General features: G+C 33.0%; 1 protein-coding gene across 1 annotated transcript; it reads left to right on the top strand.

The window, feature by feature from the left end:
• Nucleotides 1-995: 995 nt before the first annotated feature.
• Nucleotides 996-12,272, top strand: LOC145315849 (uncharacterized). Its single transcript, XM_080155976.1, has 2 exons — nt 996-1,208; nt 9,146-12,272. Exon 2 carries the CDS (start codon nt 9,147-9,149, stop codon nt 10,569-10,571), a length of 1,425 nt encoding a protein of 474 aa, XP_080012102.1. The 5' UTR covers nt 996-1,208; nt 9,146; the 3' UTR covers nt 10,572-12,272.
• Nucleotides 12,273-15,799: the final 3,527 nt, after the last annotated feature.

Below are 15,799 nucleotides of genomic sequence, written 5' to 3'. Positions count from 1 at the left end.
TTAAACCCACTTCCCTTCCCTGCCCACAAATTCCTACCCCATTATAGGCATTATATCTTTGCTGACGCTCCCATACCCCCCCCCCCTTTGACTCTTATAAACTAAACAATAAATGTATAAGAATAGATGTACAGCTACATATTAGATATTTGCGTCATATTCACCGAGAACTTATTTAAATTAAAAGAATAAGAGATGTACAGGTTTACTGAACAGAAAATTTGGATCTACTGCAGTTCACGGTAAAATATTGCTGGTAACGAATATTGATAAAAATCTATGAATTTTAAAGGCTGCTAGCTGCCAAACGGCTGAACGTACAGATCATACCCGCTCACTATTTTAAGCGGTATAAGAAGGCCTACAAATAATCTGGAATAGCCAAGATCCAATGATGCATAGAGAAAGCTTCACTGAAGGAAAAACGCGTAAAATAGGCCTTTTTCGCGCATTTCATTGCACTGCGAGATATTTATGCATTATTGATTTATGGCTATTCCAGATTATTTGTAGGCCTTCTTATACCCCTTAAAACAGTGTGCGGGCATTATCTGTACGTTTAGCCGTTTGGCAACTAGCAGCCTTTAAAATTCATAAATTTTTGGCAATATTCGTTACCAGCAATATTTTACCGTGAACTGCAGTAGATCCGAAAATTTTAAAGAATTTGAAAAATAACTAACAATTAATTAGTTTGTACTGAAAAGATAAGTTTACGTGAACTTTGAAAGGTTAAATTTCTTTCTCTATTACATATGATAGATATGAATTAACTTATTAGTTAAATATTTTGTGCTTTGTTTTCCAATGGAAAAACCTAAAAATTTTGAATAGTCAGTTCCGAAGTTGTTAATTCTTAAATTGAATACTCTATTTATATAGACTGTTCCTCTATTGTAAAACTATATTAACTAAACTAAAAACATATATACACAACACACACAAGTCTTAACCTCTCATTTCTCTTATTAAGACCCCCCCCCCCCTCTCCGCAAGTCAGTCAAGTCATTCGGTTCGTCAGTCAGTCAGTTTGAAATAAGTTTCGACACAAAGAGAGGAAATACTGAACAAGTGCGCGTAAACTCTACGTCATTTTCACAAAAAGTGTTTATCATTAGCAAATAAATAAAAAAAACATTGTTTATAAAAGAATTGTGATGTCTACGAAGTGAAGATTATTATTGACAATATGTGCACTAAATCATTAGGTATGTACTTTTTTTATTCTTATTTTTTAACGTTCTGTGATGATTTTATAAAATGTTTAAAATGACAGTTTGAAAGGCATGTTTTTATTGCATAATATCTGTCTTATCCATATAATAGCATGAGTACAATTAAAAATTTTATAATAAAATTTATCATTTTATTAGAATTATCAATAAATATATTAGTGTAGATTAATTTCTAAAAAGAAATCACAAAAATGAAAAAGGTATAACACTTAAAACAATTAAATATGTATATAGCTAACAAAATAGCAAATAGAAGGTCTATTTTTAGCATATATAACCTAAAGATCATTGAATATAAAGTTTTTGTTCAATGGCTCATTTAATTCTCAGCTATTGATAAACCTGTTTCAAATAAATAGTTTATATTTTTAATGCCTGCCTAGTTTTAACAAACAATGAAGTTAATTGATTTCTTAATTTCGCTTTCATGAATGTTGCCATCCTTAGCTATATAATTTAGCTAAAATTTTATGTTTTATTAGATTATTAGCAATCAATGTTTGAATTTTAAGGAAGTTTCATAAATTTTAATACTTCATAAAAATTAGAACATACAGATTATAAAACTTGATTTTGAATTTACAAAAACGCAGTTTAAGCATTTGTATATAGATAAAGAAACTTACACACATCTACACACACACACACACACACACACATGATATGCACGTGTGTTTTTGTGTTTAAAATTGTTGAATCAGAACTGACTGATAATTGTAAACATATTCTGTATGGGTATCCTATTCGATACCAGGAGTTTAGGACAATGTAAACATATTCTGTATGGGTATCCTATTCGATACCAGGAGTTTGGGACAATGTAAACATATTCTGTATGGGTATCCTATTCGATACCAGGAGTTTAGGACAATGTAAACATATTCTGTATGGGTATCCTATTCGATACCAGGAGTTTAGGACAATGTAAACATATTCTGTATGGGTATCCTATTCGATACCAGGAGTTTGGGACAATGTAAACATATTCTGTATGGGTATCCTATTCGATACCAGGAGTTTGGGACAATGTAAACATATTCTGTATAGGTATCCTATTCGATACCAGGAGTTTAGGACAATGTAAACATATTCTGTATGGGTATCCTATTCGATACCAGGAGTTTGGGACAATGTAAACATATTCTGTATGGGTATCCTATTCGATACCAGGAGTTTGGGACAATGTAAACATATTCTGTATGGGTATCCTATTCGATACCAGGAGTTTGGGACAATGTAAACATATTCTGTATGGGTATCCTATTCGATACCAGGAGTTTAGGACAATGTAACTTACAATGTTACTAGGGGTAGCTATTTAAACCAACAATTCTACAAAAAATCACGAAACCTTATAAAGTATATGGTGGTATATTTTGTGTTTGTCATGTAACTGAAGAGGGATTGGAAAGAAGGGGAGGAAAAGGGGAAGGGGGTTGTGGGGGAAATTTTCCTTTAGAGTTGTTTGTCAGAATATCATTGCCTTACCCCTGCATTGTTACATTTTTCTTAACACGGTTTCAAAATTCTGTTTATTTCCTATCCACGGACAACTGTCTGTCTATGAAACAGATGAATTATAAATATCGCCAAAGTTATGTCCTTTATTCTTGAGTTAATAACTTAGTTATTTTCATATTTTGTTTCAAATCCTCCTTTTTCTCAAGATGTTACATGTACGAATATTCCTGATGCATTTCTTTCGATCTGAAAGACTGAAAAACAGACAAAATTCTAAGAGTATCTTTGCTACAAATAACATTGTTTGTCCGGATTTACTTGTGTTAAGGCTTCACTAGAAAATAAAAATAGGGTCACATTTAAAACACACACACCCACACACACATTCATTTCATAATACATTTAAATAAACAAAAATCATACACAAATTGTCTAAATTACATTTAATAAATACATGTATAAATGGGTTACAACAAGGATGACAACATCCATAAAATCGAAGCACTGAAACGGTAGGACAGACGGACATTAACACTTGTATAATGTCTGAACTGAATAATCAGAATTGTAAGTAAATTTGTTGAAAAACTGCTTGATACAGGATAATGTTTATGGACATACTTTCATTTTTAGGACTTGTTTATAGAGTTGCTTCGCTTATAATATTGTTCTTTGTTGTCCCAGGAATCAATATACCAAAAAATCAGATCAAACGGATAATTAGATCACATAAAAATTTATTGTTAAAAAAGTAGAAAAATCAACATGTTTAAAATGGACGTACGGACATTCTGGTAATGATTATAGAGTTGCTACGCTTTCTAAATCGTTCCTACAGGAATCACCATGCAAAGTTTGAAATCGATAGGACAATTCTACATGCCTAAATTAACGAATAAAAGCTATCTATCTCGGACGGACGTACGGATCGACCCTAATTATAGAAAAGCTTCGCTAAAAAAAATAACTGTTTATATTATTTTTGAAGACACATTTACCCAGAAATTTTCCATAATTAAAAAAAGTATATTTTTGGCTTGTAGTAAGTATATTACGTTGGTTACAGATAAAATATGGATAGTAGAATGGTGGGGTTAGTTATCCAGTTGCAAAAAAAAAATTTTCCCAAAAAATGTAGTTTAACAAAATTCTGATTATAAAAAGTTGAAAGAATTAGACAGTTGGTTTGTTCGATTTAAATCTTTAAAAAGAAATTCTTTGTCTTTTCTTTTTGTAAACTTTCTTTGTTAGGTAAAGGGTTTATTGAAAATATTTCTTTAGTCAAGGTGACCTTTTTTTAGTAATTGCTTTGTTTGACTTTTTATTAAACTTTTAGGCCTGGTTTTCATTAAAAGCGTAGGTACTCTATAACTAGGTTAACTCTTAAATTAATCAGGGTGCCGGAGCCGTAAATTTTGATGCGGCTCCGGCTCCGGCTCCAGCTCCGGCTCCAGCTCCGGCTCCGGCTCCTACCTTAAAATTAATATATCAATTTATTGAGTTTGATAAAATAAAATAAATAATATAAAATATTTTGCTTTTATTTGATTAAAGGTATACAAAAGTAGAAGGATGTGTGTCTCTTTGTTAAGTAACAATAGTTTTTCAGTTTATTATATGGAAATAGACCGTTGCCAAATTATAATATTACTTTTAAAAATCATTTTTAGCTAGTCCGGAGCCGGAGCCGTTTTTAACGAAAAATACGGCTCCGGATCCGGCTCCGGCTCCACCAAAAATGTTGCTGCTCCCGGCTCCCGGCTCCGGCTCCGGCTCCAGAACACTGCTCTTAATGGATAGAATTTTTGTCAACAAAAATTGACAATAGTAGAATCAAATAATTATGTAAAATTGTATGTGTAGCAATAAATTAAACTAATTATAAAATTTAGTCTTTGCAAGTATTTTAACAAATTTCTAAATATGTATGTGAGGAATGAGACATTGGACTGTACTCTAAATTATACTGGTCCCTTGGTTTAACAATTACGATCTCCTGTTTTTTTTTCATAACTCTAGGAACTTTTATCAAATCTTCATTTGATTATACAAATAATCAGTATCCAAACTTTTCCACCAATAGTTTTAATCTGCAGTAGGGTTAATTTTGTTTATCATAATAAGCGACCACAACACCTGTAGATATGACATATTCGTTGAATAGCTCATTAAATTTGCAACTTTCTTGTGGATATTAAAAATTCGTCAACAAACAAAGGAAAAATGGTCGATGTAACAACTTATATGGAGGATCTGACGTTGTTTTATCAGGACCGACCCTAATTATTTGAATAGCTGCGTTCCTATAAATGCCTGTTATTTTCCATGGTGTAGTGTAGACATAAAATTTTAATAGGGCTGTATTAGGCTTACAAAATAAACTCTCTCTTTTGATTTAACATTTAATGATGGTATATAAACATATAGGGCTCAGGGACAGGTTTTAAGCTGTTTAGATCGAAGAATTATTCAATCAAATGTACCACCTCTTATTGGACTGTAATTATTTTAGCACCCATAGTTTTATAACCAAGCTCGCTCATTTTCTGGCTTCATACTTTGGGTACTTTTCTTAAAGCTTGATTTGTCGGTTTTCTCTGCAGAAGGGCTAATTTTGTTCATCATCATTTGCTATCAATTTATCCTCCAATGTCTTATCCCTCAAGCCAATTTTATGTCAATGCTAGAAGCAAATTAAATTTTTTACCAAATTGAATAAAATTGTCGAATCTTATTCCCTATTAATAGGACTATACACTAGGCCTTATATTGCACACACACACACACTCACACACACACATACCATGGGCGTTAACCAAATTTAGGTTGCCTACTCCCCATGTTTTTTGTTGTTTATATCTCATGCATGATTATTTACAAAATTAATAAATAAAATAAACTTTTACCTTCCATAATTATGTCTATTACAGGTTATTAAACATGAAAATTAAAAAAAATTAGAAATTCAACAACTATGTTGATAGGCAATTATTTCGACTTTTGACATGCGGTTATATAAGGATTTTAGTTTTCTGTTTGTTTTGAAATCATGCTCATATATCTACCATTCCACATTATTATAATGACATAAGGCTTGCAGTCATCATTTATATGGACAATTAAATTACATAAGATTTAATAAAACCAACAATAATTAACTATCAATAAATATTATATTGAAAAGAAAATAATTATAATGAAATAAGTAAACAAAGTGAATTAAATGGCAAGTGCAGCTTTCCTGCCCAAATCATTTATTTGTTTCATTGCTTTGTTCCATTTCCTTTTGCTGGATTCACACGACCTTTCAATCTTTCTCCTCAACCTAACCTAGTCTTACACAGGGATCTTAAGGGATAAGACAATGATAGATAAATTTAAATTCAAACAAAAAGCCCACATAGATTAGAATCATTGGTTGGAAAGATTGTAAACCACAACTAATCAAATACAATAAAACTGTCCAAAGTTTTTGAACCAAGATTAAAATAACTTGGTTATGAAACTTTGGGACATATTTTATTGACAGTTCAACACCCCCCCCCCCCCCCCCATTCCTGAATTTTACACCACCTCTGCCCTACCCCTCCCTTTCTACTAAATGTACCAACATTCTCATATCGTTCATTTTTTTGTAACCATCTTGAAATTTAAAGTAAGCAAGGATAATTATGATCATAAGTCATGCAACATTGAGAATTAATTTGCATTTGCGCAATTTTTCAGTCAAGCCAGCCGGGAAAATGACAGTTTGGGTGTGTGGCTGTTTCAAACCTTTTACATTTTATAAAAATAACATATTATGAGCTATTATTGATGATTTGAATCAAAACATTGAGTAATTTTTCAATATTAAATTTTTTGGATAAATTATAGAACACACCTTGTGTATGCGAACTAAGTAAAATTAATATTAAAAGATTAGGGTGAAATTAAGACGTCCACGTGTGTGTGTGTGTGTGTGTTTATGAGTGTGTGTGTGAGTATGTTTGTGTGTGTATGTAACATATTTGTTAAATAGTTTTGTCTGAGTAGTAGTCATCTCATCCTTAAATCTGCAACTATCAGAGGTCCTACAAAATTATAATTTATACTAAATTAAGATCTCGCAAACGGATGGCCTCAATTAATTCTATCTTATTTAGATTGCCTTTTATTTAACAACCGAAGAAAATCATTTTTAAAACAAAATTAAGGCCCTAAAAAAACCTCTAGACGTTATAGACCTTTTGTAATGGGTTATCAATTATTGAGATTTTTCTTGTTAAATATTATGGTGAGGAATCAAAAAGCTTTTAATAATAAAAAAAAAGTTGTTTTTGTTGACATTTTGTTGTTGTTTTTAATCCTTCCTCTTAATTGATGTAGAATGTAAAGTATTGAAGAAGTAGACACAAATAAGTCCACCTGTTCTATAACATTTATCCATTCATTTGTTTTCCCTACACACACACACACACACACACACACACACTCATGTTTCTGTTAAACATTGAGGCTGTTATTGTACTAACATAACTGTCATGTTGTTATTATGAGACTTCTATAAACTATATAGAGTAAGAGGAACAAAGCCTCTAAAGGCTCCTACACCCTCTCTTGACAAAAAATGATTTTTTTTTGCAAACAAACATACATTTAAGGGAATCACAACATTACCTTCAAGGACGTTGCCCGTACGAATATGATAAATGTTATCTAATCGACATAAATCATACTCGAAATTGTATGTCAACTAAAAACTTCTAGGTTTAGCATGCTATTTCCTGGTGTTCACAGCTAGACTTGCTAGGCTGGCCAACTCATTCATTCTCTCTCTCTTTCTATCTCTCTCTCTCTCTCTCTCTCTCTCTCTCTCTCTCTCTCTCTCTCTCTCTCTCTCTCTCTTTTTCTCTCTTCTTTCCCTCTCTCAATCTACTATAAAATACAAATAAATTTTATTATAGATAAAATGTTTTTCTTTTCTGAATTAAAAAATCTCTAAAATCTCTAGACAAAGGAGATTGTTTTAGCTTTTGAAAACTTTATTTAGGACTTAGATTATTCTATTTTTTATGGGGGGGTAACGCTCCATTTTTCTTGTTTGTCCTAAAATATAGAGTAATAATATTCAAGATTTTTTGTTTAAAGCTCATGATTTCAGAGAGGGAGAGTTCAATTAGATTTCCATTTCAGAGAAGCTTTATGAATATGTTGTCGTGGTTTTAGACTATTTTTCTGATACTTCTTTTCATTTTTTAAAAGAAAATGTCAAGGCTATTTTAATCTTTGAAAATGAAACAAATACTTGATTTGTTGGTTTAAATTTCAAAATTTCCTTTATGTGTCAAAATGATTTCTAGCTGAGCCCATAAGCAGATTATTCCATACAATAACAAACATTTATGAAGAATGTTAACTTACAATTTATATTTATACGTCACTAGCCATTCGCCTTAGCACCATATTAAACTTTGATTTTATCTTGAGATTTGTAGATTTAATCTAATAAAATATATGAATAAATAATGTGCATTTCCATAAGTAAACAAAATTGATTAACCTACTATTTAGTTATCGCAGTGTGTGTGTGTGTGTGTTTGTGTTTGTAACAGGCCCACCCCGTAGCTTTATTCCTCAAGCAGTCTTTTCAATTTACCAACCATTCATGCCATCTCTCCCCTTCCTGCCATATGTTAACCCCTCCCCCCTGTCATTCATCAATTCTCCATACACTCTGGATTTCAATTTAAATAGAATTCTAAGCAATGATTGGCCTTTCAGACAAGAGTAGCTCAAGTTAGTGCACTAAGTCCCCCCCCCCCATCCTCCATTTATAAACTTAAATAAATAAAAAAAATATATTTGTGATAATGCTGTTTGGTTAGGTCACTGGAGTTCCCCGTAGGATAAAAAACTAGTGAGAAAAGAAATAAAAAAAGGAGGGGGGGGGGGGGGTATATTAACATTGGTCCACTCTGGTGATTAGGAGGATTAAACCGCTTTTCACACAGGCCATTTTCCATGCTTGGGGCCAAACGCCTCGTTCATTCCGTCCGTCCACACTCATGTTATGCGGCCATTAATAGTTTTTCATCTCATAATAATAATAATAATAATGTGGATTTTCAAAATGGCTTATGAAACAAACATTGATATAAACAACAACGAGATCCTAGAAATAGAATAGCTGCGCAACCTTAACAAATATTATTTGGTGGTATATAAGTTATGTAAAATTCTTATCTGCACAGGACCCAATTTTTCCATGTAGAAAATCTCATACAATTCTTTGACATCTAACATATTTCAAGATTTGGTAGATTTGGAAACTCTAATCTTTTTGGTTAATCTCATTGTAAATATTTTCTTAGTTTAAATATGCCAAAGTTCAACACATTTTCAATGGTTAAATATTTTAAATGATACAATTTTACAGAGACTTTTTCTAATTTTAACTTTTTTTTCAGGATGTTCATGATGTGCCTTCCTGATGTTAGTTCCAGGTATACTAACACAGTTGCCCACTCTGGTAAGATGACAGGTTCCAGCATGGCGTGCATGACCGCAGGAACCGATACAACCACCCCAAACTCTATGATAAGTCCCCGCAAGAACAAGCGCAAGTCGCAGGAGCCGCGCAAGTTTCATCTTGACACGCCGCCAGCAACGCCGGATGAACAAACGCCGCCGACACATCCCCCGTCGTCGTTAAATAAACGCCGGCGGCGGTTAAACAGTACCGGATCTGATCATGGATCTTCTCCGGATAATTCTGATTCACGAACACCATCTCCTGTGGCGGCTGCGCAAAAGGAAAAGCAGCGGATGTCCCCACTGCAAATAGCACCCAAGAAAAGATTTAAACTGGAAGCCCTTCGAGAGCTGCAGCGTCTTGAAGAGGAGGAATCTAACGCCCCGCCGTCGCCTAAACCAACTCCTAGTCCAGTCTTTAATTCAAATCCCTTTCGTCCCTGGAAGGAATCTGTTGTGGATGGTCTGCATGCTTCACCACAAAATCTTGATCTTGACAGTCGTATTCCCTTACAACCAGAGCTTACGCCCGCCTTGCCTGCACTCATGCAGCGTTTGAGCCGGGAGATGCAACTAGCGTTATTCTCAGCGGCTGTACAAGGTGCCAGTGCTGGAGCAATAGCTCCGCTGCTGTCATCCGCCTCATTACCTCCACTGTCTATCCTTGCACCACCGGCTGGTCTTCCAATTGTTAGCCAAATACCTCAGCTACCGACTCCGCTTTCTCTTGTGACACCGCCTATTCAAGAAGAGCCGTTGTCATTAGTAAAGAAGAAGCCAACAGAAATCAAAATCGAGTCCTCGAAAAAATCTCCCTTGTTGGACCCGAAGCGCCGCGTAATAGTGAGGAAAGGGGATAATGTGGCCCGCCAAAAAGCTGGCTTGTTGCCTAAATTATGTGATAACCCAGAACAGATGCCGCCGCTGACTCTGAAAGGTGTAACCAGTGTTGGAAGCTGCCCGCCGTCTCCAACTCAAGCGTCAGGTTCCATGTCATCGGGAAGCAGCAGCTGTGGAGATGACAAGTCTAAGCAGCGCAACTACAAGAATCTCACTCGTGCCCGCCGCATTGAGGCCAACGCACGCGAACGTCAGCGGGTGCACACTATAACGGCTGCATTTGACACCCTGCAAGCGGCAATTCCTACGGACGAGGATAGCGGTAGCAGCAGCAGCAGCGGCGGTGGTGTTAAATTATCCAAATTGTCTGTGATAAAAATAGCCACCGCCTACATCATGGCCTTGTCCCGTATGGCGGGGTATGACTACACGGAGGACCAGTCCGCCCCTAGCCTAGAGTCTGTAATACAAAACTGTCGTCAGACCATCATCAATGAAACACGAATCAAAAAGAGAGCGTGACGAATTGAGGGAAGAGATTTTTACGGTTTTAGCTTTCAGTGCGTTTGTGTAAACTCGTGACTTCCTACACACTACAAAGAGTAATTACACGAAGAGCATGGAAGCGTAGTGTTTTATAATTTAAATAAACTATAATACAGTGGATTTTATGATTTACAGCTTATTTACAGGGCTTATCTATTTTATGTATTTATTTGAAAATTTAGTCACAAAGATGATTTACTCTTTTTTTATTATTAATTTTATGACTTTAAAAAACTACAATACTCTTAGTCTTGATTAAAATACATACAGATTATATCAAAACCTAAAGACAATAAGAGTATTTTAGTCCTATTTACGACATATAAAGCACAAAGCATGAGAAAAAATGTTATGAAAACTTTCTTATCAAATTTTATAAAGTCACAACAATATCAGGCATTGTTTAAATTTTGAATTGTTACATTTTAACTGATTATTTTTATATTTATTGTTTAGTTGAACTAGATTTATGGTTGTATCCTTACTTACGCTGTGCTAGAGTGGATAGAAAAAATTGAAGGCGTCGGCTGTATTGAAATGAAATCATAAATGGGTATTTTATTTTTTTTAGTGTAAAACCTTAATTCCAATTTGCTCCTTCTTTGAGGAGAATTGAATTTTTTCCTTTTAATTATTCTTTCTTAACTATCACAATTTTATCATTTAGGTTTTGCCAAAAATTGCCAAACTACATACAACTTTTTTTATGGAAGCATGGTGTGCTACTTAAGGATATGGCTTTATCTTTAGTTTAGCTTTACTTGAGTTCTTTTTTCCTTGCAGACCCAGTCATTTACTTTTATTTTGTGTGAGAAAAGTATTGTAAATAGTTGCAAGACTTGCTATTGTTTAACCAACCTTACAGAGAATAATTAAAAAAAAACACATGAATTCAACACTTTTTTAAAAAATACTAATGGCTTCACCTCTAGTCTCTAGTGGCTAAGCTTAAGACGAGATTGGGGTACCGGAACCACCATTCTACCCCCCCCCCCCCCCCCAAACATTCTGTTGCTTTAGTACATACAATACATATTATAAACTTTACTTCTGTCACAAATTAGAGTTAAATGTTGACTATTTCAATTTTGAAAAGCTCTTTTCTCAAAAATGTACTCATTCAAAAACTTTTGATTTTTCTTTTTTTGCTTTTATATCCTTGTGAAAATTAAATGATAATTATTTTCATAAAAATGTACGAAAATTTTAATATAAATTTAGTTAAAAAGTCATCCTATTGGGTAAGGATTAACTTACATATATTAGATGTCTTAATTAATTAAGATAAAAACAATTAGTTTCATATAAGTGCCTTTAATTAAAAAATAATTACTATTTGTAATTTTTAATATTTGTATAATTATGATATTGTGATTATCTATGTGAAAATATAAAATAGTTACTGCACTGTAAAAATTAGATTCCATTTATGACTCTTCTATTACAGTTTTACTAAAAAGTTAAATTTTAGGTCTTTAAAACTAAATTTTACAAAAATATGAAATGAAATATGGTAATGTAATAAAAGTTTGATGTATGGTTATTTTTTATTACAGTGTGGTAAGGAAGATTTACATACGGCTGTGAACAAATATATGATAATAATAAAAACATATGTTCATCTTATTCTTATTCAATATTTTGGTAAATATATCGTAGCTACTCTATAACTAATTACATCATCGTTTGTCAGTTTGGAAGGAAGGCAGACGTGATTACATTTGAATTTATTATATATAACACTTTTACATCCCCCCCCCCCCGTTTTAATGATAAAGCATTTATATGATCAAAATCAATAGATTTTCATCTAAGACGTTTGAAGCCTCAAAACAGTTTACAATTAGAAAGAAAAAAGTAGTTACGTATCTTACAATGTATACAAAATTTGTCCCATATGCGACTTGCTATTTCGAAGAAAAAAATAAACTTTAATAACGCAATATGTATGACAGATATAGGATGCTGTGAGTATTGGTGCAAAAAATATGACGTAACAAAAAAAATTAGCCAATGAGAGGCCAATATAAATTTTACCATTGGTCAATAACGGCCTCTCATTGGCTAATTTTTTTTGTTACGTCATATTTTTGCACCAATACTCACAGCATCCAGATATAGTTAAAAACAATAATGAGAACATCCATACGAAATAAAACACAAGAACTTAAATTGAAATATCAAGGCACAAAGAATGGCCAAACGAACAGATAGATAATATTAGGTAAAAAGAAGATTTTCTTATTTCACGGGAATCTTCTATAGAAATTTCAGAAGCTGATACTGTAAATGAAGTATTTATTAATTCAAGATTTTATCATATTTTTTAGAAATACAATTCTTATGTCATTTATAGACTGACAGACAAGGTAAATTATATACCACCAGACGTTTCATTCCATTTGGGGGGAGCATAGGCTACTGACAAACTTTCTTGATTTGGATTTGGTCTATGCATTTTTCAACTTCAGATTCTTTGGATCATTTTCCAGGTATATATTTTTTGGTCTTCCTCTATTTTGCTGGCCTTAAAAGATCCAATTTAAACTATACTTTGTTATATCGTAACCTTCTTTTCAAAGGGTGTGGTCTAGTCATCTTAATTTCTTCTTTTTAATTTGATACATATTAGATACTTATTGGTTTGAGGAATTCCCCCCAAAAAATCCGCATTCTATCATGATTGAAAGCATGTTGATAGTATAATTTTTCCCCTAAACTACAAAAAGAGTAGCTTCGCTATTGAAACAGGACAAATTTATCCGAACAAGGATGACAACATCCATAAAAGCGAAGTACTGAAACGGTAGGACAAACGGACATTAACACTTGTATAGTGTCATAACTGAATAATCATAATATAAATGTATAAGAGTCAAAGCAAAATTGTAAGTAAATTTGTTGAAAAACTGCTTGATTCAGGATAATGTTTATGGACATACTTACATTTTTAGGACTTGATTATAGAGTTGCTTCGCTTATTAAATTATACTTTGTTGTCCCAGGAATTAATATATCAAAAATCAGATCAATCGGATGATTAGATCACATAAAAATTTGTTGTTAAAAAAGTAAAAAAATGAACATGTTTAAAATGGACGTACGGACATTTTGGTAGTGATTATAGAGTTGCTACGCTTTCTAAATCGTACCTAACTACTACAGGAATCACCATGCAAAATTTGAAATCGATAGGACAATTCTAACATGCCAAAATTAACGAAAAAAGCTATCCGTTACGGACGTACGGACGGACGGACGGACGGACGGACGGACCGACCCTAATTATAGAAAAGCTTCGCTTTTAAAAAATAAGATAACTAAATATACATAATATATAGAAACACATGACTTTTCATAAATATTTGTTTTTAACAATTTAGTCTTTAGTAGATTATCATAATGCAATTAAGGGACTTCTCTTTAAAAGCTTTTTTATAATTAGGGTCGGTCTGTCCGTCTGTCCATAATTTACAACTCTCAGCGTTAATTTAGGCATGTTAGAATTGATCTGTCGATTTCAAACTTTTGCATGTCCTGTAGTAGCGAACTCTATAATCATTACCAGAAAGTCCTTCCATTTAAAACAAGTGGATTTTTAAATTTATTGACCAAAATTTTTTATGTGATAAAATTATCTTATTCATCTGATTTTTGAAATGACGATTTCTTTGACAACTAAGTACAATGTTATAAGTGAAACATCTCTATCAATCAGTCCTAAAAATGTATTTATATCCATAAACAGTACCCTGTATTTGAAACTAATTTACATACAATTTTGTTTAGACATATACATTTATATCTTCTTATTTAGTTCTGAACTCTACAAGTGTTAATGTCCGTTTGTCCTACCGTTTTAGGGTTCATGGAAGTAGTCATCCTTGTTTAGAAGGAGCTACTATATAAATTTGGGAGTGACCGTGTATTCTAATAATAATTAGTCTAATAATTAGTCACTAAATATAAAGGTTCGGCTGGGTATAGTAGAAGAAAAGGCGGATTAGCAGCTGATTCTAGACTTTACAGAGTCTAAAAAATGCTGCAGTTGTACTTAAAGATGCGGCTGCATTTTGTAGAAGCATATGAGGATCGGCCGCAGATTGTAGACTAACTGGATGCTGAAATAATAAATGCTGTACAATGGCGGCAGTTGCACTAATATAACAGAATAGAGGCGGCTTTAAATTGAGATCAGCAGCTTTATATATACCAATCATTTGTCTAGCAGTAGTAGTTATAAGCCTTTCATTTGCCAATGCTTTCTTTTATAATATTTTTTTTGATATTTTGGTAGGAGAGGGAGGGTTAATTGGAGAAAATTTAAGGTCAAAGAAATTTTATGTTGGGAAATAAAGTTTGTAAACGTACCCAACTGTTAAGATATGATAAGAAACATATGTGTTTCAGTTTTCCCTTCTGCGAGCAAAACAAGTTGTTAAGCAATATCTCTAGAATTGCTAGCGTGGGACATATCCCCCCCCCCCATTTTTATCTACAACTTTTTTTATGGATTTATTATTACTTGGATCTTACACCAGATTTTCGTGTTTTCTATTAAAGTGAACGTTGTATGATGTAGCTATCTCCCCATCCCTTCCACTCCTATTGGATGAACAGACTGACAAATAAGTGACAGGGTAAATAGCAATTTAAATTGATAAAAATTTCACTGTCATAATGTCCGCGTCTATTCTACATCCATTGTAATATGATGAGGTTAAAGAATCTGCAAAATATGAGTTTAAAACATAAATGGAAAAAAAAGGGGGGGATATAAGTATAGGGTCCATTTCTTGCTTAAAGGAATTGATCTCGTTGTCCGTGTGAGATTGAAGGATAATGCATTTTTATTTTTGCATGTTCTACTAACATCTGTAACACATTGCTGCATAAAATAATATTACATTTTTTAACCAGTGGACCGTCATCCCCGAGCCCTCACCCTCTGATAAATTTCAGAAAAATCTTTTCAATACTTCTAATGTCAAAAAAAGATTATTCATTATTTAATTATTAGAATAGCGTTGTAAAAATCAGGTTAAACAGCCAAAATATATTTCTGATGCTTCTCACAGAATTCTATAATTTAGTTTTACTTACATGCTGCTTGGAGGGAAAGGGGGTTATTTTAGTGTATATATGCAAAATAAGACAATCTTCCAAAATATTAATATCATACATTCAAATCGCCCTCATAACCC

The sequence above is a fragment of the Acartia tonsa genome, chromosome 4, assembly GCF_053477335.1.
Source record: "Acartia tonsa isolate MP-2025a chromosome 4, ASM5347733v1, whole genome shotgun sequence".
Classification (NCBI taxonomy): domain Eukaryota; kingdom Metazoa; phylum Arthropoda; class Copepoda; order Calanoida; family Acartiidae; genus Acartia; species Acartia tonsa.
This window is presented reverse-complemented; position numbering and strand designations above follow the sequence as displayed.